The following is a 27,792-nucleotide window of genomic DNA, read 5'->3' as shown; positions in this document are numbered from 1 at the left end:
GTGAAAGGCAGGGCTGGGGGAGCATATTCAATGAAACCATAATGCTGTTATGCCCAAGCTTCCCCTTATGTCCTGCTTTTGTCTGCTGTGCTGCACATCTCAGCTTTTTACCCTCGTGCTGGACTTCCCTCAGTATCTTTGTGTTTGGTTGCTTCACCTCTCCAGGCAAAATTGGAATGCTGGAGTGAGGGTATGTTTCTGCAAAGGGTGTGTTCTGGCAGATTAGTAATGGAACTGCCTCTGAGCTTTGTCTCAGCACCGCTACAGCTTCACTGGAAGCATTGTTCAGCTCACTGTGGTGCACTCAGCCCGTATGTTCCCCTAAGTTTTTTGGGAAGTGATGTACTGATGATGGTGGGGTTTGAAAGGTGTCACCGTGTTGTGCAAAGAAGTTGCAGTGTGTTAGGATTTTGAGAGGATTCTCACCTAAACTTGCTTTTAATAGACGCACTCTTGAGTCTGAAAACGTGAAATCAGTTCTTGGCCCAATTTATATTTGAAATACAGAACTTTCTGACAACAAAGCTTTTGATACTGAGATTCTAAGCTTGCTAGAAATGGTACAAGAAAGCCTTGCAGGTAGAGCAGGAATAGTTGATTGGTTCTTCAGTTCATGCTGTTGAGAGGCAAAAAACAGTTTAGTTTCCTCAGATGACACAGTGCAGAGTCATAAAAATGCTGGAGGAGAGAGCGGCAACGTGCATATAGAACATGCTCCAGTTGTGGCTCCCTGAGGGTTTTGCCAGCCCAACTGGCTGGTGGTGGCACCAGGAAGGTAGAGAGAGATGACAGAGTGGAAGAACTGGTTGTAATCTGCCTGCTTAATAATTAAAAACCACAGTGACAATAGAAACAAAAACTCACTATAGGAGAAAGGACTTTGCATTTGAAACTGTCTGTGGGAGAATCCAAGCTGGGAGTTCTCATACAATTCTCTGTCTGATTTGTTCATTTGATGGCTGGAGCAGAGTTTTCTTTCTTATTTTATGATCATAATGATTAGATCCCTGCAGCTGTTTTTTGGGAGCTGTTTAAACTGACTGGTAGAGCTGTACAAGGAGAAGGATCTAATCTTCCCCACTCCAAATTAAGAGCAGCATAACTTGTTGAAATATATGCATAGCCTTGTTTATATAACTAACCGTCCTGCTCTTTTCATGTCAGGCTGCAGAAAGGCAGAGGAATTTCCTGTCTTGTGACTTTTCCTTGTGGTCTAGACACCAAAACACAATGGGAACACACTTGAGATATTTCTTGGTTGTTTTGAAAAATATTTCTGGTTGGAGAGAAATACCCTGGTGCAGGTCATGTGAACCAAAAGGAAAAAAGTAGCCACATGCTGGGAAATTCCCATGAGTACTGTTTGTTCTGAGTCTTCAAGTTTGACTAGGCTACTGGGGAAGCTACAGCCATGGAAATACCTGAGGCAGAATTTGTCTCCTTGTGGGTAGGGACTCAGCGTGGTTGCGTGGTTTTGAAAGCATTTGGTACGTTGTAGACACCCTGAGCCCTCTGAGCTCTTTCTTGCCCAGAGCTGCAGTGGCTTCTGATCTGAACTATGTTTCCTACTTTTCAGTGTTTTTGAAAGAGCCCTTGTGGCTCTCATTTGCGATGTTTTCATGGAAGGACCTTTTCTTGGTTACATGTGGGACTTCTGGAAATACTTTTTCCTAGTCTAGCCCTCCAAATCTTAAGAAAGCTACTGGAGTGGTAGGGCTTTACCCCTTTATGAAACATGGCTTAATAAATACTAAGTCAGGAAGTACATCAGGATACTCATTTACTGCCATTTCTGTAGTCCCATTTGTGATGGAGATAAACAAAAAATTGTGCAATGTTACTTCACATTTCATTGCATGGCATCAGAACAGAAGGGCTTTTAAAATTGAGTAGCAGATTCAGTATTTGCAATTACCTCTCCAATTCCACTTCAAATTTAAACTTAGTGAACAGATTTTTTACTTTGAAGCTGCCTCCTCCTTTCCTCCTGTCTTTTCCCATCCAGGTAATCATAAAAAGATCTTTTAGGCTGTGTGTCTTTTTAATGCAATGGCTTGTGGTGCTGGAATCCATGGAGAAGCCTATTTGCAAGCTGTGCTTCCCCACATTGCTGCCCCAGCCCCTGCAGATGCTTTTCCTGACAAACCTAGCTTAGTTAGGAGATCCCTTGCTATCAGGGTAGGGGGTAGGAGCACTCCAGTGTGGAGCTGGCTGTGCACAGCAAGATGGTCTCAGTCCTGCTGCAGCCAGTGTCCCCCAAGCAGCCACCTGTGAAATAAGCTGTCAGCAGGTATCGTGTGAAAACTTAAATGACAAAGGCGTTCAGCTGAGCTCTGTAGCTGGATCTGGCTGGCAGGCTGCCAGGTGTGCCATCTCGATAAGGTAGTGCCTTTTGACAGTGCAGAGCAGTATGGTGTGGCTTGGCCAGCCCAGCAGTGACTGCAGTGCAGGTCACCTGTCTCCCTCTCACCTCCAGTGGCTGAGAAATACTGGACAGGCACGTGGCTGGTGCAGCACAAGCACGGAGCTACTCCATGACAAGTAAGGGTCCCACAGAGCATCTCCTGTTTCCTTTCCTTTTGCAGAGACCTCATGGAACCTTGTTAAATGGCTGCTAGTCAAAGCAGGGGCGATCTCCCTTCCTCAGCTACAGCTTTATCTGTGCGACTGTAATGGTTCCAAGCAGCAAAGCAGCTGGAGAAAGGAGGATGCAAGCTTTGAGTATGTGCATTTAGGGCCATCTTACTAGCTCAGCAAATGCTTTGTAGGCCATTAGCTGTTACAGGACCACTGGTGAAGTTTATCATGAACCTTGCTTTGCATTCGAAGAGGTCTTCTCTTATGGAGAGTTAAAAGTCTGAGAGTTAAAAGTCTGAGCTGTATTGGAATGATGTGGCAGAAGCCTTGTCAGTTTGAAGATAGGGCAGCCCGAGCAGGTAGCTGCCCTCACCTGTGGAGAAGAAACACCTCTCACAGTTTCTGTGTGCAGGCTGATAAGTATTACACCCTTGCAGCTCAAGGGAAGAGCTGCTGACAAAGCAGTCATCAGCTTTTAGCAAGCAGGTCTCATATTCCATCCTGCTGCTCTCCTACAGTTTCGTGTCAAAAAAAGCCATTCTGACTCAGTGTTATATATATATTTAGTCTCAGTGCATGATTCTCTGGTGCTTTTGTTGTTGGAATTCCCTGTTCTAGTGGAAGTTGTCTAGGTCCTAAGAACCAGATATCAGAAGAGTTGTTCCCTTGAGTTTGTCATTTATGTTTGTGTGGTATTACCATGTGTATATGTCATTGATTATCTGGAAAGCACGTGTCTGGGTGGAGTCTGGAGTGAAGCTGTTGTGAATGAAAAACTGAGGGAGATTTCTGTGGTTGCAGCATTTTCTCTTTCACTGTTGTTTTGGTTTGTTTTGCAGAGCTTTCTGTTTGCCTGGGCAGGGCTTCTTGCAAATATCTTCCTATGGAGATAAACTTTTTTTTTTTTTCATTTTGTGGCCAGGTAAGAAGAACAAGCTGCGAGTTTACTATTTGTCGTGGTTAAGAAATAAAATCCTTCACAATGATCCTGAAGTAGAAAAGAAACAGGGCTGGACAACAGTGGGCGATTTGGAAGGCTGTGTGCACTATAAAGTTGGTGAGTAGCAAATGCAGTAATCAAATTGTTGGTATGAAGGATGGCTTAGAAAGGGAACTGCAGTGCATGTAACTTTTGGGCTTACAGTTTGGTTGGTTTTATTTCTAGCTGTCCTATCTGTTTCTCAGGGTGAACCTGTTGGCAAAGCACCAAAATAGATGGCAATTTACAGGGTTAAATTGAAGATGAGAGGGGTTTTGTGGTGGGATGATGGGCTGTGAATTGGATAGTGTGTAAATCCCATCTGTCTCCTTCTTGTAATGGATTCAGCTTCCTTAATAAGGGTGCTGGTACGGGCAGTGAGGGTTGGTAACATTTCACCACCTCTGTTAGACTCCTTAGGTAATAGAAGGATTCTCATCCCCAGCAACTGTTTTCTTTACTAACAAGTCTCCTATATCTTTTACCATGATGAATTTACGTGTTGGAATAGATTAAAAACAGTCTCTCTTTAATGTAGATTTTAGGGACTGGGAGAAAAAGAAAAAAGTAAAAAAAAAAAAAAGTGGGAGGACAAAGGAAGCCCAGGTAGCAGATGAGCTTTGGGGAAGAATCTGGGAGCAGAAGCATGTCTGTAACTTCAGGGTGATGCATTGATTCCTCTTATCTCATTAAATTCCCTAATGCCACCTCAGATCTGCTACAGTACAGTTACAAAATCAAGTGTGTTTTCACCAGGGAGGTGCCCTTTGAGTGGTTTTAAGTAGTTTAAATTGATTTGGCTATAGAAACTTCCACCAAAGCTGGTGAAAGACATGTGGCATTCGCAGCCAGCAGAGTATATTCAGTGAGCCTCCTGCCCTGCAGGTGGGAATATGAACCAAGAGCTCTTTCTGCTGCTTCTGTTTCGTGGTGCATCCTAATGGGCACTGGATGTTGCCTCTGATTTGATTTTCTCCCAGGAGCCAGCTCAGCTCCTTTCCAGCTGTGTCAGTCAGTGTGGAACAGCAGCAATCAAACTGTTCTCAGTCGCCTCCTGCCATGCGTGTGCTCTTGGAAAAACCTGCTAATGGGGCGTAATCAATAACAATGGCAGTAAGTGACTGCTGAACCAGGAGCTTGACCCCGAAAACAATTAATAATGCACTTCTCTGGTATCATACCCCAGGGTGTCAGCAGCATAATGAAGTGGCCTTTTAACAATACATCAACAGCTATTGAAAGGAGGCTTTCCAGCAGGGAAGCGTCTGAAACAAAGAGCATTCTCTTCCAGATGAAGAGGGGTTTGTTAGCCTGGGCTGCAGCCTGGCACTGAACTTCCCTCTGAACCACAGAAATACAGTAGATTTTTTTTCAGGTAGTGAGAGGCCTCTTTGACAGCTGTGCTTCAGTTCCCAAGAAGGAGAGCTCTGACAGTAGCTGGGCTTGCAGTCTGGAGGCTGTCACCGAGGCAGCTGGCACTGGTCACTTCCTCGTCTCTTTGATGCAACAGGGGTCTCCGATGTCAGGGTGAAGCGGCATTTATGGATCTCAGTTGCTTCAGGCAACTTTTGGCTCCTCTAAATGAGAAATTGGTCTTTTGAAACTTAAGATTTGGGTGAATTCCCAGAGAGCACGCAGAGCAAATAATAAGAATTATCTAATGTCCCCTTTCACAGATGAGGTGGTTTTGTTCAACGCCCCCCTCTTCCCCGTGAAAAAATTCCAGGAAGTCTTGTAAGCTAGACAAGAACGAACAAAAGCTCTGTTTTCAGTCAGTACAGCTGTGGAGGTTGAGAGAGTTTTTTTGTTAAAGAAGTGTCAAGTCCCTTAACACTTAGAGTTCAGTCTTGCTTTCCTGCACAATTAAAAGAGCAAGTAGTAGTATAGTTCATTATTATAATGACACTTTATTTCTGATAAATTATGTGATTTTTTTTTCACTTTTTCTCAGACGAGTTATCTCAGACATTAGGAACAAAGGAAAGTGCTCCACTATCAAGCTTGCCTTTTGCTTTTGAAATTGAATAATGTTGTAATTTTCTTTTCTTCCTCCTTTCCTCTGGGTAATATTTCAATCAGTTCAAACTAGCACTGCCACTGCTGTGACTGGAACTGCCAATAATGGACGCTTCCACAGTCATGGCCTTCTTTTATTGGAATGTCCCTGAAAACTGCTTTTCTTGTCTTGATGACTAAGCACTGTCCAATGTGGGAAAAAAAAAGTGGAAACAAGTGTGTACTGACCAGTTAATTCTAAAGATTGTGGCGTGGTCAGTTGCTAGTAAGAGTAATGACTTCTGTAACATAAATGTATCAAAGAGCTTAACTACATAGAAGTAGCAATTCTAAAATGTAGTGCTACTAAATTCTCAAAATTATAGTATTTCTTCATACTTAGATAAATTGTCTCCTTTCTTGATGTAACTGGAATGACTTTAGAATTATGCTGAATTCTTTTTTGTTTTCTTTAATTTCAGTAAAATATGAAAGAATCAAGTTCTTGGTAATTGCATTGAAGAGTTCTGTGGAAGTCTATGCATGGGCACCAAAGCCATACCATAAATTTATGGCCTTTAAGGTAATAGTATATTTCAGCCATAGGTAGGATTTTCTCATAACCATGTGCAGTTTTCCCTTTTACAGACATTTTCTGACATTGTGTCATCGCCATATTTCAAGTTGTTTGATAAATCCCCACAAACTTGGTGTTACATTTTCATTTAGGAAAATAATTTTATTTTTTTCTAAATTCTAAGAATCAATGTGTTTAAAGGTCTAAATTGTCACCGAGCATAAACTAATAATGACACAGTATCATAAGTCTTTGTTTACTCTATTAATAAAACATGGGACAGAGAGAATTGTCTTAGAAGAGAGTCTAAACTTCTTTGTCTGAGCAGAACAAGTCATGAAGTGATATTCAGCAATGTTATGGGATTGTTTTTGAGTACTGCTAGAGTGAAATTAGCTGGCTTGGTATAATTGCCAGGCTGGTTTGCAGTGCAGAAAAGGGATCAAGTAAACCCTACAGAAAATAGCTTAGGTGATTGCAGCAGTGTGCTGAGTAATCTGTCCTTGTTCATGAGAGATGTGTCAGCCTAATGGGTCTGGGTTCTAGGGGGACCAGAGGGATGTGGAGGAGTAAACCCACAATGTGTGCATGCAAGCATGTTTTTATAAACCACATTGTTGTTCTAAGCAATGAAGTAAATCTCACTGATGATTGTCTCACAGTCATTTGGAGAATTGGTACATAAGCCATTGCTGGTGGATCTAACCGTAGAAGAGGGTCAGAGACTAAAAGTGATCTATGGCTCCTGCGCTGGGTTCCATGCTGTTGATGTGGATTCAGGATCAGTCTATGATATTTATCTGCCAACACATGTAAGAGCTGCTTCTGTATCTGGGTTTTTCTCTTTCTTTCTGGTGGATCACCCCCCCACCTCCAACCTCCTCCTTTCCCCAAATGACCAATGTGTCAGGCTGTCCCTGTGGGTCACTGCCAGATGTTTGCAGTGGTGAATTGGGTGGAGGGGTCTGCTTAGATTTGACAACATGTGCTGTGGAGTTTGTGTCTCACTGCCAATCCCCACCTCATTGTCAGTCTGTCTCTGGTTTGGAGTTTCCCAGGCACATCTGAGGAGGATCAGTGTGACTGTTTTCAGGGGTGGTGCTAGATGTCTGAGTGCCCTGTAAATGTCCAGCAGCACAAATGACACAGCAGCCCAAGGATGGGTTTTGAAAGGGTTGGGAATGACCAAGGTGACCTTAGCTATCAAGGTTTCCTGTTGTTCACTGTACACAGAGGTGTCAGATGGGCCACCCCAAGCACTATTCCAGGCAGTGTAGAGATCTGAGGTCTGCATCTGCAATGCTTGCCCCAAGCTCCCTTTCTGCGCATGGAAAGAAATGGGCACCCCTACAGAGAAATTAATCTTTCCTCAGTTTAGATGTCTTCCTTAAGATGAGAGAATTTTTGCTTCAAGGGTAACTCTGGTGTCTAGTTCAAGGGCAGCAGATATAGCACTTAAAAAGTGAATGAATTTGGGACTAGATGATCTTTATGGTCCTTTCCAACCCAAGCCATTCTATGATTTTGTGAATCCCTGATGTGTCAGCCAAAACCAAAAATCACCTGTCCCTTTCTTCTGGCACAGGCTCTGCAGCATTAAAATGCTTCCTCTTCTGTCTCTGTAGATCCAGAGTAGTATCCAACCTCACGCAATCATCATCCTCCCAAACACGGATGGGATGGAGCTACTGGTCTGCTACGAGGATGAAGGAGTTTATGTCAACACATATGGAAGGATAACCAAGGATGTGGTTCTGCAGTGGGGAGAAATGCCAACTTCAGTTGGTAAGTGCCTCTGATGAGCCATGTGCAGTGTGCTCTTGGGGAGTGTGAGTCTGTGCACCTGGGCAGAAGGAGGCAGCATCAAGTGTGCTGCTTCTGCATCTGAAGTCAGTGTTGTATTATTTCTGGAAAACAGCTGTGCAAAGTGAAGAGTAATCATATGGGTCTGCTTTGTGCTGAAGTTTTTGTGAATAAAACCCATACCGTCAAGTTGTGGAGTTCATGATTGAGGAACTCACCATGACCTCTGTAGGCTGCTGCAGAATTTTTGCTAGACAGCAAAAGTTATGGAAGCCTTTCAGTATAAAGGCATATAAAGTGGCAGATGAGTAAAATATTATGGGTCAGTCTGTGTAGATAACAAAAGGTGTACCTAATTTGATGTCTTTAATTCACCTTCAGATTGCTTGTCTCTCCTAGCACCATTCTCCCTCATCTCTCCAGCTCAAAATAAGGTTGAGTGAGAACAATGAGTGTAGTACACAAGTACACACCAGAATCCCTCCTGCTTTTGCTGCTGTAATTCAGTGCAGAGCAAAGCATAGGCTGTAGTCTCATTCTCCTTTATTTGGGCAAGCATGGGGCTGTGGGCTGGCTGCAGGTATTGGGAGATGACTGCTGATAACTGAGCAACAGGAACAACAGTGCAGGAGGAAATTTAAAGAAGTTAGATGCACAGCATGTTCCCTCTTGTGCTGATTAACTCTTGACTAGGTCTAAAAGCAAGCAGAATATATCAGCTGGCAAGTTCCAGAGCCTTTGGCGGCTTGAATGCTTGTGAAGTAGTAAGTAGCATTGAAGCAGCCAACACCATCTGAACATCTCATCTGGCAATTTTTAGTAACTATTTGGCCCAGCTAGCACTAGTGGAATATTTAAAAATAAATAATTTTCCATCAGGATGGTATATGCACCATTGGTATACATTATACTGTAGTAGATAACTTGATTTAATTTCACTGTGAACTAATATGAATATGTCATATAGAAGGAAAGTACTGTAAAATTAAATATTTTTAAATTTTGCTGTCTAGGAAGTCCTTTTTATTTTTCTGTTAAGTATGCATGCAAATCAGAGGCAACAGCTTAGTCTTCATTAGGTTCCCTTATGTTATTTTTGACAGCATTCCTAAGGACTGTCCATCAAATTGCTTTGTGAATATACCTATTTATAATGTTGGTGACTTTACTTTTTATTTAATTTTCTTACTGCTATCAGAAATAGATTTATTTTCCTCATGCTACTACTAATCTGTGTTACCTGTGGCACTCCAAGGAAAAATGTTTGATTTGTTATTTCTACATAAAGGGTCATAAAGTATGACAAATAATAATATTTCGACTTCGAGAGCTTAATGTGAACCTCTTGTTATATATACACAGAGGTATACAGAATGATTTTCAGTTGGCTTTCTCAAGGAGATCAGTTTTCCAAATATTACTCCTATTAAAAGAGGCTAGGTAATTTTTTCTAATTTTACCTTTCCCTCTTATTCTTTGTTTTTGCTGACAAACTCCATCAAGGAGGGAAAGAAACACATAAGACATAGAGCTAGTGCATGGGACACACTGTAGTGGATGGGCTTAGTCTATTTAAACCTTGGCTTCTGCTTTCTCTTAGTCAACACCTAATTAATATGTCTCTGTGTCCCAGACTTAGAAGAAAAGGCCTGTGTAAAAACTCAGTGTTCCCTCCATTTAATTAAAGGTTATAAAGTTTCCTTTGTTATGAATGCTCAAGAAGAAGTATGTAACATAGAAAACACGCAAAAGAAATTAAAATTTGAAAAAAGGTATTTTTTTAGACATCTTGAATGTTCTGAGGACAGAAATAGCACTCTGAACATGTGTCTAGCTACAATAATGCACATGCAGATAATTTTTAACTAGAGTGTGTCAGGATATTCCGTGCTTCTTCCATTCCTCCTGTTGCCCTCTGCCCATCCTAATGCGCTGTTTTCTTTCCAAAGCATACATCCGATCTAACCAGATCATGGGCTGGGGAGAAAAAGCTATCGAAATCCGGTCGGTGGAAACTGGACACTTGGATGGTGTGTTCATGCACAAAAGGGCACAAAGACTCAAATTCTTATGTGAACGCAACGACAAGGTACTTCCCCTCCCACTGAGCTTGTTGCCAAGATGATAAATATGTACTTCAGTTGGGTAACTAGGTTGGGATCACCCTGACCAGCTGCCAAACACCCCGCCAGCCTCAAGCTCTCTTCCCGTTCCCTTGGAAGGGAAAGAAAAGAGTCAGAAGGCAAAAAGACTCATTGATTGAGATATAGACAGTTTAATAAGACAGCTTGTACATGCAAGCTAGACAAAATGAAGAGTTAATACATAGTCTCCCATGGGCAGGTGGATCTCCACATGTTTTCCACACATAATACTTGCTCGAAAAGACAGGTATCATCACCACAATGCCCCTTTTTCTGAGCTTTTATTGGTGTACATGATGTATGACTGTATGTTACGGGACATCCATTTGGTCAGTTTGGGTCAGCTGTCCCAGAATTTTCCCCTTCCAGCCTCTCTTGCCCATCCAAGCCCACTGGCCTTTTGGGGGTGAGGGAGCTGGTGAGAAAGCTTTGATACTGTGCAAGTGTTGTTCGGCAGCAGCCAAAACACTGATGTGCTAACAACACTGTTTAACACAGATGCAGAGCTCTGCAGCCAGCAGTCTGATATGAGGAGCTTCAGCATCATCCCCGACCAGCACTGCAATTTCATTGCAGATACTGGGGACAGTGAAGGCCCATTAGAACCACTACTGTCCTACCTGTTGAATCTGCCAATCTCTTCTCTTTGCAGGTTTTCTTTGCCTCCGTGCGGTCAGGTGGAAGCAGTCAAGTCTATTTCATGACCCTTGGCAGGACTTCACTTCTGAGCTGGTAGAAGCAGTGGGATTTGGAGAGGAATTGCTGACATCCAGAGTCTGAGATCTTCATAACTTGGAATTATTTTCAACTGGAGTACAGACCTGCACGAGTGCAGCACTCTGTGTAAATGTGTGTGCAGGCATCACTGGTGTTAGGTTTCTTTATGTTTTTCAACTGAGGCTGCGAAGCAGCTGGTGCTGTAAAGATATTGCCATCAGGTGCTACAATGTCTTTGAGATTTGGGATCACGCTAGAAAGCTACAGGTCTTCTTTTCCCTTCAGCTCCAGGATTCCTAGGATTTTAAGGACTCTGTTTGTTAGAGTTAAAACAGAGAAGGGGGGAAAAAAGGAAGAAAAACAAACCAGGTTTACCATTAACATGCTGTTTGTTGAGTGGACAGGAGGCAGGCAAGAGAAGGTGAGAAGTGGTGTAGAGAGTCAGACTGGCTGAAACAGAGGGCAGATCTAGTCTAGTAATGTTAACAATGTATTTAATTGACATTTCTTTTTTGTAATGTGACAATATGTGGACAAAGAGGAAGGTGCAGGTTTTAAGAAGTTAATATTTATAAAATGTGAAAGACACAGTGACTAGGATAACTTCTTCTTGGGGAAAGGGAGGGTGGGAAGGGGCTTGGGGTGGAATTCTTAGGGTTTTTTTTGTTTCTGCAGTTTTATTTTGGCCTGGCCAATAACTTTAGTCATTTTCTGTGTACCAGGTGTTGCCTGAAACATGTGCAGGTGATTAAAAAAAAAAAAAAAAAAGGAAAAAAAAATTCATTTTCTATAATGATTCTGTGTTAGGCCAGAACTTGGTTATGTCACAGTATTAGCACTGCCTCAGTTAAAGGTTTAATTTTTGTTTAAACCTAGAAGTGCAACAACAGTTTTACCACAGTCTGCACTCGCAGAACTAAAAAAAAAAAAAAGAAAAAAAAAGAAAAAAAAAGAAATAAAATCCAAACTACATATGTTTATTTTTTTGTGCCTACCTCATTGTTTTTAATGCATAAAATAAAAGAGGTGGTTTAGTTTATACGTTTTTAGAAGAAAACCATTAATATCTAATTTAATCTTAATACCAAAACTACCAGATTGAAAGGTTTCTGACTGTTATTGCATAGCAAGTTTCAGCAGGAGGAGAGAGTAGTCCGTTGGGGCAATAGTCGTAGTGGTATGGCAGTGAGACACTGATTAATGTAATTTGCTTACAAAATTTGGTAAAGCAAACATTTTTTAAACCAGTTTCATCCTAAATAGAAGTCTCAATTTAGCCTAAACCAGAGGTTTCACTCTTCTAACACATGGGCTTAGTAACAGGCAGGTAAAAGTAATCTAGGCTAGTTCTATAAATCGTTAAATGTTGTAGGAAACATTTTGGGGCGGTGATGTTTTTCTTTTTTAAGAATGCAATGCACTAAAACTCTTTTAAGAATGTAGTTAATACTGCTTATTCATAAAAACAGCATATACCTGTGTTTAGATGTAAGATCCCAGCTCTGGCTTTTTTCCTTTCTTTTTTTTTTAAGTCAGTTTTATTTTATGAATAAGTTCTGACATTTTTAATAAATGTCTTGAGAGTAATAATTTGTTTAGTGGCTACATGTTCATTACTTGAGAAATCTTGAGTGTATAATAATCTGTTGGTGTTGTAATAATGCACAGTGTCACAATTCAGCCATTTTCCTTTTTGGTTATTTCTTTGGGTTTTTTTTTTTCTCCTTAATTCCTTTGGTGGGGTACTTTGCTGACAGCTGCCTTAAGCTGTTCATTCAGTGAACAGGCTCTCAGTGTTTCATGGGCTTTGTCTTCTGCTGTGGTTAACTTTCCTTCATGGCATGACAGGTAGGGCTTTTTAAACACGTATTCTTCAATTCAGTCAAGCTGATGGCTCGAGCGACTGGTCACACAATCAATTTAGAGCCGAGAGCACCAGTGTGCAAAGCTCAGACTCAACAGACCCTTCTTTTGGTGTCCAATCTGACTGCTGTAAATCCTTCAACCCCGATCAGCGCTGCTGCTGAAGACTCTCCTTTGAACATCGTAGATGGTTGAAAAGCGAGCGGTAAACGCGCACCTCCAGCACGTGCGTGCGTGCACACAGCAACCCCCACTCCCCCACCCCCCAAAAAGAATCAAAACTCAAGAAAGCCTTACATTTGCTGGCGGAGGAATACCTAGAACTATTTTTTTTTAATTGTATGACTTTTGGATAGTGTTGAAGGTGAAGGATGTGTTCTTTTCAGGCCCGGTGTGGTCAGCCAGAAGAACGATCAACCTTTTGTACTATAATGAACTAAAGGGGACTCGGAAATGCAACGTGATGGTAGACATGGGTGTAATCACAGAGCTGCCCTGTAGTGTAGTTTGCCGAAGCTGATTCGATCGAATGTCAGTCTGCGTGATTTAAATCTTCCAGTGCTATGTGGTCAAAATTAATCTAGTCCTTGAAAGCTGATGCTATTCACCTAGAGGAAGATGCTTCAGTGCTGTAGGGATGCCCAGGTCATGGATATGTGCTGTTGAAGTTTTGAGGCTCCAGGGGAGGGTGGAGATCTCCTTCCTTCAGTGGGTCTGCCCAGCTGGCGGCTTCTGCCTCCACAGAAGTGCCAACATGGCAAGGTGAAAACAGTATTACAAAACCACTTTGTATACCAACATCGAACTCTTCAAACAGTGCTTTTGTAAGCAAAGAAGAAAAGAAAAGCTCCTAGGTTTAGTTTTAAGCTTTAATAAGTAATAATTTTCTGTATCTTTAAGTCAAAGTAACCCTAACTTGTATGACTGCAGTGTTTTTATTTTTTATCTTATGCACATGTTATGTTGGAGAAAATGTTTACAAAAATGGTTTTGTTACACTAATGTGCATCACATATTTATGGTTTATTTGAAAGTGATTTTTGTGGGTTTTTTTAGTTTTTCATAGCAGTAGTAGTACACTTTTTGTGATTTATAACCCCAAACTCTGCTGATTATAAAAGATGCTAAACAATAATACAAAATGACAAACTGCATTAAAATTACTAATCGTAGAGCTGCAAAGCAGACTGGTGACAAGTAAAACACTCAGCCTTTTTTTTGCAGTGCTATCTAACTTGTCTTCTGTGTATTATGGAAATTACTGTTTTTTCCCCATTTTTCCTTAAATAAAGTCAAATTGACACCTACTGTATGTGGAAAGTACTTTGAATATCTACTGGCTGCAGAAATCAAGCTGCATGTTGCCTTAGTTGCATGTTACCATAAGAACAAAAGACTTATTGTCAAATCTCATAATTTTAGAGACTTTGACAATAAATATGGGCTTTAGAGGGCTTTTTTTGTTGTTATTTTGTGCTTTTTTTTTTCCTTAAAGCCCAATCTCCTGGTGCAGTTGCTCTTTCGAGAATTGCAGTTTTTCCTTTTACCGAGAAAGGAGAGTGAAAATCTTAGAAATGTGGGTATGGGCCCGGAAAGAAGTTGCACAAGGAGAGCTTGGGTTCATTGTGAACGTGCCCTCCTGCCACGATGCCTTCAGGCATGTGGTTTTTGTAAGCTGGTGTTGCTTATTGTCAAGAGTGCAGTGAAGAGCAGTCCTGAGCTGGGCTCTTGCAGGCCATAAAAGCTTGGCTCCAGAAAAGCCAGGCTTCCCAAGTCATAAGCCACAAATATTGAGGAGGTTTGATGCAAAGTTGCTGTTTTCACCCCCAGGGTTTCCCTTGGGCTTTGCCTGTGCTTTTCCACCATGGGCTGTGTCTGTTTTCTGAAGTGGAGATAAGCAGTAGACATTTCCTTCCGACTAGGCTGGTCTCTGTGTGAGGAGGAGGAGGAGGAAGTCTGTCCCAGAAGGTCCCAGACTTCTGCCTTTCCTTTCACTCTCATCTGCAGAGGGCATGGGATGTGGTGTAAGTTGAAAAACGTTTCAGGATTACATTTGCTTCCTATAGACAAAGATATCTGAAATCCACGAGCCTCACAGCTTTTCCGCTTCTGCAAGGATAGATACTGGCTGAGCTTAAAAGACTCAGGACCAGCCAACTACTGGTGAGGTTCCTGCTGGCTCTGCTCCAGTTTCTGCTTCAGAGCTGCTGGTTTTCCTCAATCAACCTTGACCTATTGTTAAACATGCTTAGGTGTGGTTGGGTGAGCAGTGTTAGCTGGTTGTGAAGTCAGGTGTGAGCTCGTTCCAGTGTGCAGTTAAGTAGCTGAAAGCAGCAACCCCAGATGTGAGTCTTGGAGCAGGTGCTGGCAGAGGCAATGGAGAACAGGGAAAACCTTTGTGCATCTGTGGAGAAAGGCACAATTAAGATGACTTAAAGTAAGAAGGAAATAAAAAAGATAATAAGAGCATTGGAAACCATGTAGCAGATCTCAGTCCTCAATGGGACTTTTGTAGGTAGCAGTGGTGAGTGAGACACAAATTTTTACTCTGTAAGAGAGGGAGGGATGTCCATAGGGCAGAAGAGAACAAACAGTGCAGCAAAAGAACAGATGCATCTTAAAAATTAACAGCTGAATTAGTCAAACCAGAGAAAGAAATGATCAAATGTCAAAATTGAAACCTTTTTTTTACAAAGCTTTTAAAAATGCATATTAAATATTAGTAAAGTGCAGAACGCTTACCCAGGAGGCTGAAGCAACAAAAATCCAAATTAAAGAAGATAACGAGCCAGCTCTTTTCAGTGGGTCAGTCGTGGGCTGGAAGTCATGTGCTAGAGCAATAGGATTGCATAGAACTGTGTATGAAGGTGGGAAAGTCCTGTTTTGTGGGCTGCTGCCTTTTGTGGAGAGACCTTGTTAATTCTTCTGCTTGTATTCATGTTGTGGTCTGGGATGAGGACTGTAATACTGCTGAAAAGAGACTGAAGTTGCAGAAAAGAAGAAAAGAGCTGATGGCAGAGAAGGAACTCAGCACCGTGCATCCAACACAGGAGTCCGCAGTCTCAAAATGCTCCATGGCAGCAAATACAGTAACAGTAATGCGACAGCATTTCCACCTTAGGGTCCAGCGCCTTGTGGGCTTCAGCTCCTCAGCCCAAAGCTGTTTCTCTCTTCTAAAATCACTAAAGAAACTGTAGCACTGAACTGTGCCTCTTTGTCCAAGCGGTATTCAGTGAGCAGTTGCCATGGCCAGCCTGGGTTACTTGCTGCTGGCTCTTACTTTGCTGGGGAATCCCAACCAGTCCAGCAGGGAAACAATGCTGGGAACTGAACTGTGAGAAGGCTTCTTTTGCCCATGAAGAATATGCTTTATGGCTGGGATTCCAGCTGCACATGAGGGGTGTCCCTTGCCTGCTGGACTATATTAGGGTGTGTAAGGAGATGCAGGTTCAACGAGCTGTGTGTTCTCAGCAGCTGTAATAGTGTTCAATTGTAGCTGTCCTCCAGTTTGTACAAATTCACTGCTGAGCTCTAGCACCCGGCTTTTGGCCTGTTTCCAACCCATTAAAAGCAGGAGAGCTGGTAACAGCTGTCTTCTTTTGACTCAACTTTTTTTAAAAAAGAGGTTTTTAGCACTGTTGTGTTGGTGCTGCCTGGGGAGGTGTGAAAATACAGGGTCAGGCCAAAACTAGCACAGCCACTATAGCCACTTGCACTGTTGTGAAGGTTACTGGTTGGAGGAATTAAAGATGAACTTCAGGTAATAATTGCAGACAATTTTCACTCCATGATTGTGTGGTTCCATGCAGCATATGCTTCTGAAGGGTAAAAACGCTGCCCCAGAAATACTGATTATCTTACACTTCTTGTCTCACTGGTTTATCCCATTCTTGGTCTAAAAAATAATAAACTTGGGAGAGAAGGAGGGAGGAAGGTGTTTCATTGTTTAAGAAAATAAATCCCCGACTCAATCAAAATATGCCCTTTCCAGCTGAGGAAATGACAGGGTACTTTCTTTGTTAAATTCTAGTAGGAAATTAATGTTTCATTCTGAGGCTCTTTTGATTCTGTGGGGTAAATATGTGGCATGGGAAAATCAGATTAATTTGTTCCAATTGCTGCATGTAGCTCAGATTTTACTTGCCCTCTGTGTGAAATTTATATTGCACAATCTCATGTTTGTCATTCAGCTTAATTTGTCCATTAAAAGGCATTACCATACTTCCATTTTATTTCAATATTTCCATCTCCCAAACAATTTTGTCCAGACCACGTTTACCCATGGAAAAAAAACAAAAAACCTTTCTGTCTCTGAAACAGTTGTTGGAGTGAAGGGATTGTAAATGCTGCTTGTGTTGGCTCTTGTCACAGGGAGGTTACAGACAATTTCTGGTAGAATCCTATCCGTATAGTTAGCAAGACTCTCGTCTTACAGACAGGCAAAGCAGAAAGACAGAGGAAATGATGTGTTTGGCAGCTTTTAGTGAGTCAGAGGACTAGTTAGAAAACACGTTTTTAGTTTAAGATTCTTCAAGTCAACCATTAAACTACCTTGTCCCCTTTGGGTATGGGTGTCTCCCTGGTGTTCGGTGAAGGAAGTGGAGTGTGGCCTACACAGTCACGTTTCTGGGCCAGATGCTGACTAACCTTCTGGCAATTGAGACAGGAAGGCATTTGTGAGAGAGCAAAGAGCACATTTTCTGCTCTATTGCAAAGACTTCACCAAATTTTCTACCACTGCTAAAGGATACATGTGCATGTAGCTTGGCATAGAGCATGCTTACTTGCAACCGGGAAAAGTCCTGGCCTTTGGCAATCCTGTGTCTCCTACTGGTGGTGCCGCCAGGCAGAAGTGGACCTGGGTCTTCCTACAAGAGCCTTGTCAAGAGCTTTTTCAGCTTTATCTTCAAGCATAACATAGACACAGTCTAACCTCTCTTCTCCCAAGTTCTTAGTTGTGTCCTAGGCTCCACCTAATGCCAAAGTGTAGTCCCAAACCCGAAGGCAAATTTCCTGCCATGATGATCCCACGATGGTGCAGCCTACACAGAGCAGCTGCCGAAGCCAGACTGGTGGGCACATACAAAAGCTCTGTCCTAAAAACCGTCTCTATAGGCTTCGTTAGGTGCTAGACCTACCCCAAAACCTTCTGGAAAATTCATATGGAAATTTTCTTGGTGTTTCAGTAATGAAATTAGCTGAAAGATAAGAAGAGAGCACATACTGGCAAAGAATGTTAAAATGCAAAATATGTAATTATAGATTCACTGTTGTAATGACTCTAATGGATATCAGAGACAAGTATAAAAGGAGAACAAATTATTTCAAGGCATAAAGAATCGGTTATGGGTAATTAAGCTGCAATTATCATTACTGTGCTGCTATGATAGGTTTTTTAAAACTAATTTTTCTAAAATGGAAAAATGCAAGTTAAGTATGAATTCATCTATTATTTGCCATTCAGATAAAAACATTTTTCTAGTCCTTTTAAAATGTGGCAGTGGGACAGATCTCAGTTTTACACTAGTGAGAACACCAGGGATTTTTATTATGTGATTTATTTCACGTCACACAGCTGTTCAGTGGCATCACTTAAACTCATGTTCAGTGAGGTACATAAACTCATGCTCACTCCCAGTCATGGAAGCCAGAAGTCAGGTTCTGAGAGTTCTTGATAATGTTATAAGATGAAGAGATTTGGTAAGTCTAAAATCCAGGGCTCCAGTTCAGAGGACATCACAGCTTAGAGCAGCCAGCATTGTTCTTGGTTCAGTCTGCAGTGCTGAGATGGCTGAACCTGGAAATCAGCTCCTAAAAAGCTGCAGTTTATGATACTGAGACCAATCTTATTGGTGTCACCTTGCACCTTTTAAAAGGGCCCTTGTAAAACCTCTCAGGTGAGTATGTGCTCTGTGAGGGATCAGTAGTTCTGCCCATGAGATCAGATCAGAGACCTGAGATGGCAGTGGCATTACAACAATGAGCCAGGAAGTCCTCTGCATCTTCAGGCACTGAAGACTTTGCAGCTGGAGAGGAGCTCCTTACTGGTACCAGTGCATAAATCCAGGTGTTAGAAGTGACAACCCAAAATGTGGATAGAGGACAACTTTGCCTGTATTGCATGAGAACCTGCACAAAGGAGCAAGGAAATGAATTCAGGTTTGCTTCTAGCACCATCTCTCTGTGGATGACCCAAGGCCGGAATATTTGCTGAAGAATTACTTTGAGTTCCTAAAGCCTTCATGTCCTTTGGGATTCTGGTTGGCTTCCAGCTCCTGCAGCAGAAATGTTGGGGTTCCCAGGGAGGTGGGGTTGTCTCAGACACCCTGGACTTCTGGAAGAGAACTGCATGCTTGGGTTTAGGTACCCACATCCCATCAGGGTGGGTTTTTTGCATGATTGCCATGACACGAAACTCCTCGGTGCAGGGGAAACTCCTCAGTCCTCATCTGCTGTGTATGTTTTTAAAAAAGGATTTTTAAAAAACGCTGAAAATTTGGAATATACCAGGGTCTAATGTTCCTAACTTAATCCAGTGCTTTCTACTGCTCAGCATTTGTAGACTAATCTTGAAGAGCCATATGCACTCTACAACAGATGGTCCTCATAAAAGTATTATAAAACTTCCTTTATTGTCATTAATTAGTTTGTAGCCTTATGTATACCTTGATAGTATCTGAAGTACTTTTCTTCTCAGAAATTGCATCAATTTAGTATGGTTCAAAAATACTAATGAACTTCTCTACATTCCTGTTGAGGTAGAGTTAGAAGCTTTTTTTTTTTATTATTATCCTAACTTGAAATAAAGAACAAATGTTAGATTTATTTTTTGCTTTACAGAAGAAAATTTAAAAAGTATTTTGTTTCAGAAAATTCCAAGGAAGATACTGCAGTATTTGGCCAAAAATAATTTCTTCATTTCTAATAACTGTAATGTTTTGCTTTCTGATATAACCACTAGGATATCATTATGTTTACTGTAATTTGAATTCTAAAGGTATTTTCATGCTGCTGAATTCATTATCCTTATAGAGTACATTTTGAATGGACAGCTCTCATATCCCAGCTCACAAAGTTTGTCTCCAAGGGGAATGTATTGTATTAGGTTACATTTACATTTTTTGAGGGGTTGGGTATATCTGTAAAACATGCTGGATAAAAGTGCTTTTTAAATTTTATGCTCTTAAGTATTGCAGGGTGTATCAAACAAAATATTCTGTCTCAGTCAAGCTGACCTCCTCTTGCCTTCTTGACCAGAGTATGTATTCCACAAGACCAGCATTTTTTCCCATGAGAAGTATCAGTTAAATAGCAAATTAATTTTCTGATTAAAAAGAAAAGACTAGGATGGGAAAGGCATAGACTTTTATATCAAAGGTATCAATTTTTATATATGAAGCACTGAAGTTCTATCCAGCTGGCCGAAGTTTTCACTCCTGAGCTGCCCTGTCTGCCCCAGAAGAGCAGTCACCCCTGTTTTGGGCAGGTGCCTCAGAGTGTTGGTTTTTGTTACAATAACTGAGACTTGGGGCAGAAGGGGGAAAGCATCAACAGCTCAGAGGCTCTGCCAAGCCCTTCCTCAGGTGAACTAAACACACAAGTGGTGAGGAGTCCTTGGGGTTCAGCTGTCTATGTCTCCAGCTCACTGAGGGACAGGGGAGCTTGTGGCAGACAATCAGAGAGGAGATGTAAGACGGTTGTTTTCCAGGAAAAAACCAAATAGAACAAAAATAGGCTTAGGCTAAAAAATGAGGAAAAAGGGTTATAGTGCTATGCTGTAAAATCAGTACCTACAATGGGTCCCTGGTCTCTGGTTATCTGTTTTTCATGCTTGTCTTTGGAAGATGATTTATTCTGCTTTTAAACATGTGTCTTCTTCCTAAAGGTACATGCCTTGATCTTTACTTTCTGAAGACAATACAAAAGAGATTTTTTCACAAATTCCATGTGGGGGCTTTTAAATAGCAATTAATTGTATCACTGATGGAGTAGGAGGTGGAGGTGGGCATATGCCACAGCATGTGGGCAAAAGGAGCAGATTGCTTGTGTTCCTGTGGCACATGCACGTGTGTCTACGAATCAAACAGGGCTTTATTCATTGATCACACTGTCACAGAGAATGTCTCACAATTTGGGTTCTTAGCTGGAATGAGTCAAATATATTGTTCCCCTGGGATCAGTTTGCATCTGAGATTCAGTGCAGCAGTAAACAAATGAAGCTGTTACCCTTTTTGCCCCATTTCTGTAAATAGTACCACCCCTTTTTCCTTCAGTTTTGTTTCTAGTCATGAAGACGACGGTGTTCCCATTATTGTAACTGAAATGACTAAAAAAAGGGGCTCTTACATCTTCTTCCTATTCCTTTGTGGTAACAGCTTTGGGGGAAAGAAAATGTGATTTCTTAGTATCTGCAAGATTCTTGCACGACAAGGCCAAAAACACAAGAACTTTCTGGGGACCCTCAGGAGAAGGAGTAGATATGCCAGTGACTGCATGCTGGTGGAGCTGGGGTTGGATGCTGCCCACAGCTGTGCCCCACATCTGGAGGTCACAGGGTCTGGGTAGGCTGGTGAGGCTCTGCGCCTGGTGCTGCACCTTGGGACTTGCCAAACTGGCTGCTGCCAGCTGGGGGAAACTCCCATCAGCAGATCCCACTGCTTAGGATCTTCTCACACCAGGCGGCATCTGCAGTAGGAGACACAGCTTTCTTCCCTCTGCCAACTATGCCTTGAGGACCTGCAGGACTCATTAACTTCTCCTTTACAGAGGCCTGCAATTTTGTGGCTGAGTTAAATTCAGTCTTCTTTGAAGAAATGTTACTATTTCTGTTCCCTTCTGTTTTTACCTGCTTCTTTTTTTTTTCTTTTTTTTTTCCCCCTGCTGTCTGTTCTTCCTTCTTTCCTTCCTCCCTTTCTTCACTGGCTATCATACTTCTGTTTCTGCCATAAAACACTGTTAGTTTTGTAAAGTAATGGATTGAAGCAACACACTGGATTCTTTCAGTGGATGCAGCTATTGCTCCTTCTAGCAAAGACACAGCTGTATGGTACTGGGATTGTATTTCTGCACTGCAGTGTGTAACTGTGCACAAATCCTGGTGCAAACTGCCCCATGGTGGGCAGACACTCCAGCTTTCAATCAAACAGCTTCAGGCTGTAAGCAAAGGAGTTTTTTCACGAAGGGGTGAAGCTGCAAAATTTTTCCCTCTTGTCTGTGGAAGTTTTGATACTCTGTAGATTTAACAGTTGGCAAGATCTGCAGTGAGATTGGAGGGAATCTGTAAGAGACTGGAGACCAGATAATAGAAATACTATGTTTGATTTTATGCAGATTGCTGAGTTTTGCATTGTGGTCACTCTTCCAAATCCAGGTCCAAGACATAGCTGGAGGCTGAATGTTTACATGCAGCATTGCCTTAGCAAGTGCAGAAAACATAAGTGCTGCACAAACAGGAGGACTTCTCCTTGCAAAATGTAGCTGGGACATTTGCTCAGCATCAGAATTACAGATGTGATGATTAGAGATGTGGTTTAATAGTGGGCTTGACAGTGTTAGGTTTATTGTAGGACTCAATGACCTTAAGGGTCTTTGCCTGCCTGAATGATTCCATGATTCTAAGAGGTTTTGAGCAGGCACAATCTAAATCTTGTTTCTAAATTTGCCATCTGTTTGTAAAATGTGTATCAGCAAATGCTATACTTTCACATTCACAACTTGGTTTCAAGTTGACTCTGGTAACTCTGAGGCTTGACTAATGAATTTTGTAATAGCCACCTTCACTACTTTGGGAAGTATTGTATGTGCTGACATTTCTCACAAACCAAATGCAGAGGCCTAGAAATTCCTTTCGGACTTGAAATATGGTGCTATTAAGCAAGCTCATTTTCTGAGTTCTAATTTCACCCTAGGAAACATCATCCTTGTGAAGATGTGGCCATCAAATTTTTGTGAGGATGTGGCTATCAGAAAAGTACATCCAGTTCCTTTCCTGTAAGATCTGGGATGAGCTTATATCTTTCAGTGCTTGCTGGCACACAGGATAGCTTCTTGTGGGAGTTCTGTGCAATGGCAGTAGATTGGGAGGTGCTCAAAAATCTGAAGCTTGCAGAGGCAGTGGAAGTAAATATTTTTTGGAAGCTATCATGGTCAGAGAAAAAAACTAAAGCATGTCCTTTTGGGTGAGTAACATTGATGCTATGCATGTAAATACATCCAATTGTAATGCCCAAAATCTGCTTCTTGCAATATCTTGGCAACTCTGTATGGGACAAACATTTCACTTTTTTTTTTCCCCTCCCCATTTGTTTGGATGACCATGTGAAGATAGCCTGCTTCAATCCATAATCTAGAGAGGTTCACATCTCACATGAAGAAGGCTTCATTGCTATTTTACAGTAAGAGGCTGTGAACCTCACCTTGGAATGTTTTAACCATGACTGTATCCATTCTCAGATTCATTAGATTTTAACATATAAGCCTACTATAAAAAAGCCTCCAGGAAACCAAAAATTTCATCCATCCACAGTTAAAAAACAGTTTGATTAATTCTAGCCCTTGGTACTCGTGCTGTGGTTTTCCTAAAGTCGGGAGACTTTTCCTGGAAGGACCTTCTGTGTCACTGCTATACTGCTGCTTCAATGATTATTTCAGGCAAACTCCTATGGAGTTATGGATAGAAGGTAACAATCCTTTTGCAGTAGAAATATGGCACATTTTTAATGTGTACAGTCTTAGTTGATTGGTGGAATCATGTCCTTACTACATATTTTTAAGATGTTTTGTGGCAGGTAGTTTAAAGAGAGAAAGCTGGTAACCATGAAAATTCATTTGTGGCACCTTGATGTTTTTCCCTTCATACTTGTCTGAGACTGGTGGAACAACACAGCCTGCAGAAGTTGGTAGGGAACAGCCTCTACAAGAGACACTGGGTAAAACTACAGACATCCTCTTAATCTCTCCTTTGGATTCTTTCAGTCCCTTCAAACACCAAAACCTCCAAAGACTTTGTCTAAGTGCTATCATTTAGATGTGTTAGGAACATATGTCAATGTCTTCATCTGTTAAGAGATTAAAATTCGCACTTCACTACACTTAAAAGTTTCAGCCTACTTCATCTGAGTATGATTTGAGCAGCAGATCCATCTATCTTGGAAAGGCATTGTGTCTAATTTTGCTCAGGAGAGCAGGCGATCTCGTAACGTTTTCACTTAATGTGCTGCTCGCAGCCTACAACAGCACCCAAACACAGGCAAGCCCTTTGTGCATTCAGCATAATGCATCACTAGTTGGATATCTTTGAGGTTTGAAATGGTTTGTAGTCCATTTTGGTGTCATTTACCGAAGGGGTTCCTTTGAGGTACAATGATCTTATGTTTTGTTCTCTGCTAAGTCTCTGATCTCCACATCTAGCAATCAGCAGGTCTGCTATTTCTTGACTACTATGGAACTGCCAGTGTATAATTTCACAAGTTAATCTTGAAATAGTGCAAGTGTAAATGTCAGTAGCTTTTCACATGAATACACTGCACTTTTTATATTGCTTTACTTATTACAGTTTTATATTGCTTTTTTTATTGCAAGAGAAATTATATTAAGCTTACTTATGATCTTTAAAAGGTAATGCAGGGAAGTCAAAATGCTGTGTAAATAGACCCTGCTTAGAGTCTTGCTCATTGAGAGAATATGTCTGAATTCTTCAATAACTGGACTTGGGCAAACAGGTCTGGCCATACTTAATGAGTTACCCCTACTGTCACCTTTGGCTTGTGCAGTGCTGGAATGCATCGTACTGGGACAGGGGCAGGTTCTTTTCAGTGCCCAGATCTGAGGTGGTTAAGGCCGAATGTCTCAGTTTGGATCTTCTCAAGTTAACCTTGTTGCATAAGGTTGTGTGAGTAAATAGAGACATGAATGGACTTGTTTTCCCCCTCAAGTCTTTGATGGTGTGTTGGGACTTAAACTGATGGGCTGAAACATACTTATTTTACCACTGTTGGAAACTAATTTTAAGAACTGATGCATTTGAGGCATATATAAAGAAAGTACGCATCCTTGAAGTGAACAGCATGTGATATGTGAAAGAAGAGGAGGGAACAAGCAGCTAAAAAAGGTAAAGTTAGCAGTGTAAGTGTCATTGGGCAGAGACAGATGGATACCAGCTGTCTTTTTGGTAGATACTCAGATATGCTGTATGAACTGAGAAAGAAGAATGTACTTTAACTGAACACTGCTAACCCTGTAGAATAAAAAAGATGAAAACTAGGTATTATTTTTTTCTAATAAATAGGGCCATATTCTGTGTAAAGTATGTTTTCTTTAATACTCAAATGAGAAGATATTTTAGCCTGTTTCAGTCTCTAGTGCTGCTGAAAAACCTCTGGATTCATGATAAAATGAATATTTATTATGTTTCACAGATGGAGAAGAGAGCTGTTATTTTTGGAGCCAAGAAAAAAAAATTAGTTTGGAAGCATGTCATGATGTGGAACAAATTCCTTGTCATGTTTGTTAGGAGAAAATGATGCAGGTAATGTTAGTTGCAATAGATGTCCTGCAAATGTCATAATTAGTAATTTGGAGCTAGGATTCCCAAACTCCTATATCCTAGGAACTGCAGAAAAAGAATGAAAAATACATCAGCAGGCCACATTAAACTTTAAGACATGAGTGATTATGTGGCCCTGGCCATTGGGCTTGGTTTCTTCCATTAACAATTTCTAAATGTTCGTGGGTGCTCTCATCTTTTCTCATTCCACAGCATTGCTGATTTGCTCCAGTTGAAAACCAGATCATTTTAGCCAGGGTGAGCTTTTAGTTGTCAAACAACCAGCAACCATATCGAAATCAAATTCATAAAGAGGAAGCAAGCTGAAGCCTCTTGATGTGTGGCAATTCTTCCGGAACAGGGCAGGTGACACGCAATCTTGGACAACCCCCAGGGACAGCAGATCAATGAATACTTGCAAGGAGATGTTGCCTAAGTAACCACAGTCACAGGGTCTTATTTCACAATGTGTTTTCCTATTACTTGAGTAGTAATGGGATGCTCTTGGTACAGTGAACTCTGGGTACCTCATGGCTACCTCTTTCACCTAGAAAACCTGAGGCTCACAACTTCATAAGCCAGAGTGCTTATGAACCATGAGGTTTGGCATGGGCTGAGTTGGGGGTGCAAGAGCTGAACTCTTTTCAAACATGATGATGTACACTCAGCTCCACACTTGTGCTGGAGCAGCATAAGGTTGTGTGAGTAGAGCATGCACAGTACGTTTTGTTCTGCAATCGGTGTCCATAGATTCTGTTTCACTGTCTCCCACGTGAGCACAGATTGCCGATAAGTGCTGTGTGTTCTCGTCGGCTGTCAAGCGTTGCTCCCACAAGTTTTCAGGAAACTTGTGCATGTTCCACGCAGTGCCCTACAAAGTACAGAACGTTCTGGGCCCACTGGTATTACTCCTGCACTTCAGTGTTCCTGAAAATGGGTCCTGCAAGTCCTGACTGTTGGATGCACTATGGCAGATTATCGAGTCTTAAGAAGACCTGAAGTGCTTGCCAGGAGCTTTTCCCCACACATATATGTGTTGCTTTTTCTCCTGTTTTCCAAAACAGGAAAACCTTTTTCCAAAAGGTCCAGAACACCTTTTGTTCTTGTCTTACAAAGCCTGTTGCTAGCAAAAAAGTTAGCTGTTTTCTGGGTTAGCTGCAGCATGTACATAGGTGTATCTATGCATGCATTTTCAGGGCAGAAAAGTAGAGATCCTTGTGATCCTTGCTGAACACTGCTGAGAAACATCTTCATATCACAGGAGCTGCTGACTGCCATGTGGGAAATCTTCATGGATGAGCCAGGTTCATGGCTGAGAGGCTTCTCTACAGTGGTGAAGAGGTGCAGAGAGAATGATGAAGTAAAACTCTTTATGGGAGCAACAGCCTCCTGCATTTGTACCACTCTGTGCCTTGTCTGTCTCCTGCATCCTGGCCTATTTTCTCATGACATATCTCGTGGCTGTAACAATAGGTAATTTACCTCTCTACAAAATCCCCCACTGAAATATGTGATCTGGTTATAGCAGCCTGGGCATGACTAATAAGGGCATGGGGAGGACATGGGTCTGCAGAGAGGTGAAGGTTGTGGATTAGAGCAGTTTAAGAGAAGGACAAGAACATGTATCAGAAGCACATCAGAAGTTTTCTCAGGGTGCAGATGAATTTGCATCCACTTGCTGCAGGTGAACTTGTTTGTATCTAGAAAGGTTTGTTTATGAAAGGGGCTTGATAATGTGCATAAATACTACAGGGTTTGCAAAGTCTGTGTTTTCTTTATTGAACATGAAACAGCTGAACCTGAATCCACATGACCTTACCCATGGCAGATCCTAAATGAGACATGAGGTGTATTGAAAGCCTCTTCAGTTCATTATTACTCCCATGCACCAGCTTCTGATGACAAGCCCTCTTACATAAACATCAAATTTGGCACATTACAGAATCCTTTCCTCAAGGTGGTATTTCTTCAGAAAGTATAGCCTTGAGGCAGAGCTCTGCCAGGCACTTTTCCTCATTACAGCATTACAAGGTTTTGAAAGGGTCAGTTCGGTAGAGTGTTAAAACTGCTGGCTGCATACATTGCAGAACTGAGAATCTCCCTTGGCAGATTGCAGTGCCATAAAGTTTCAGACCTTTCCTCTGTTCCACAAAGCCTCCAGAAATAAAAGTTATTTCATGAGGATATACTAGAAAAATCATACTCTTATTTTATAGTAGTTATTTGAAGAAATAAATTTATCCTAAGACAAAGAGAGAAGTGGTCTGAGCAAGATCTGGAGGGTGCCATCCTAGTTCTGATGGTTCTGTGAATGCTGAGCTGCAGGGGCTCTGCCAGATACTATCAGCTCCTAATAGACATGGAATCATCAGCAAACTCATTAATGGATTTTGATCTAAAATGACTCAGCAATGCTGCTACTGAAATTTTTAATGATGCCCTATTATATAAAGTAAGTACTTTTTAGTATAGCCCTTGAGTTCTCCCTACACATGTAAACATCACTAAAATGCTATTAGCTGGGTTAATAATAAGTAAACTTACTCTGGCTGGAGTTTTGTTGTAAAATAGCTTTGAGTTATCACAAATATTT

At 41.5% G+C, this 27,792-nt stretch overlaps 1 protein-coding gene across 11 annotated transcripts in view; it reads left to right on the top strand.

Annotated features, from left to right (window-relative positions):
- MAP4K4 (mitogen-activated protein kinase kinase kinase kinase 4) overlaps positions 1–13,962 on the top strand; it is a 163,970-nt gene extending 150,008 nt beyond the window's left edge. For all 11 annotated transcript variants that reach the window (XM_086880384.1, XM_086880388.1, XM_086880383.1 and 8 more), the window contains 6 exons: positions 3,500–3,634; positions 6,034–6,134; positions 6,791–6,940; positions 7,754–7,913; positions 9,881–10,020; positions 10,728–13,962. In XM_086880384.1, coding sequence (XP_086736510.1) covers positions 3,500–3,634; positions 6,034–6,134; positions 6,791–6,940; positions 7,754–7,913; positions 9,881–10,020; positions 10,728–10,811 — 770 coding nt within the window. In that variant the 3' untranslated portion in view covers positions 10,812–13,962. The remainder of the gene's footprint in view (positions 1–3,499; positions 3,635–6,033; positions 6,135–6,790; positions 6,941–7,753; positions 7,914–9,880; positions 10,021–10,727) is intronic.
- The last annotated feature ends 13,830 nt before the right edge of the window (positions 13,963–27,792 follow it).

Source organism: Cyanistes caeruleus, chromosome 3, assembly GCF_971803275.1.
Source record: "Cyanistes caeruleus chromosome 3, bCyaCae1.hap1.1, whole genome shotgun sequence".
In the NCBI taxonomy this organism is placed as follows: Eukaryota; Metazoa; Chordata; class Aves; order Passeriformes; family Paridae; genus Cyanistes; species Cyanistes caeruleus.
This window is presented reverse-complemented; position numbering and strand designations above follow the sequence as displayed.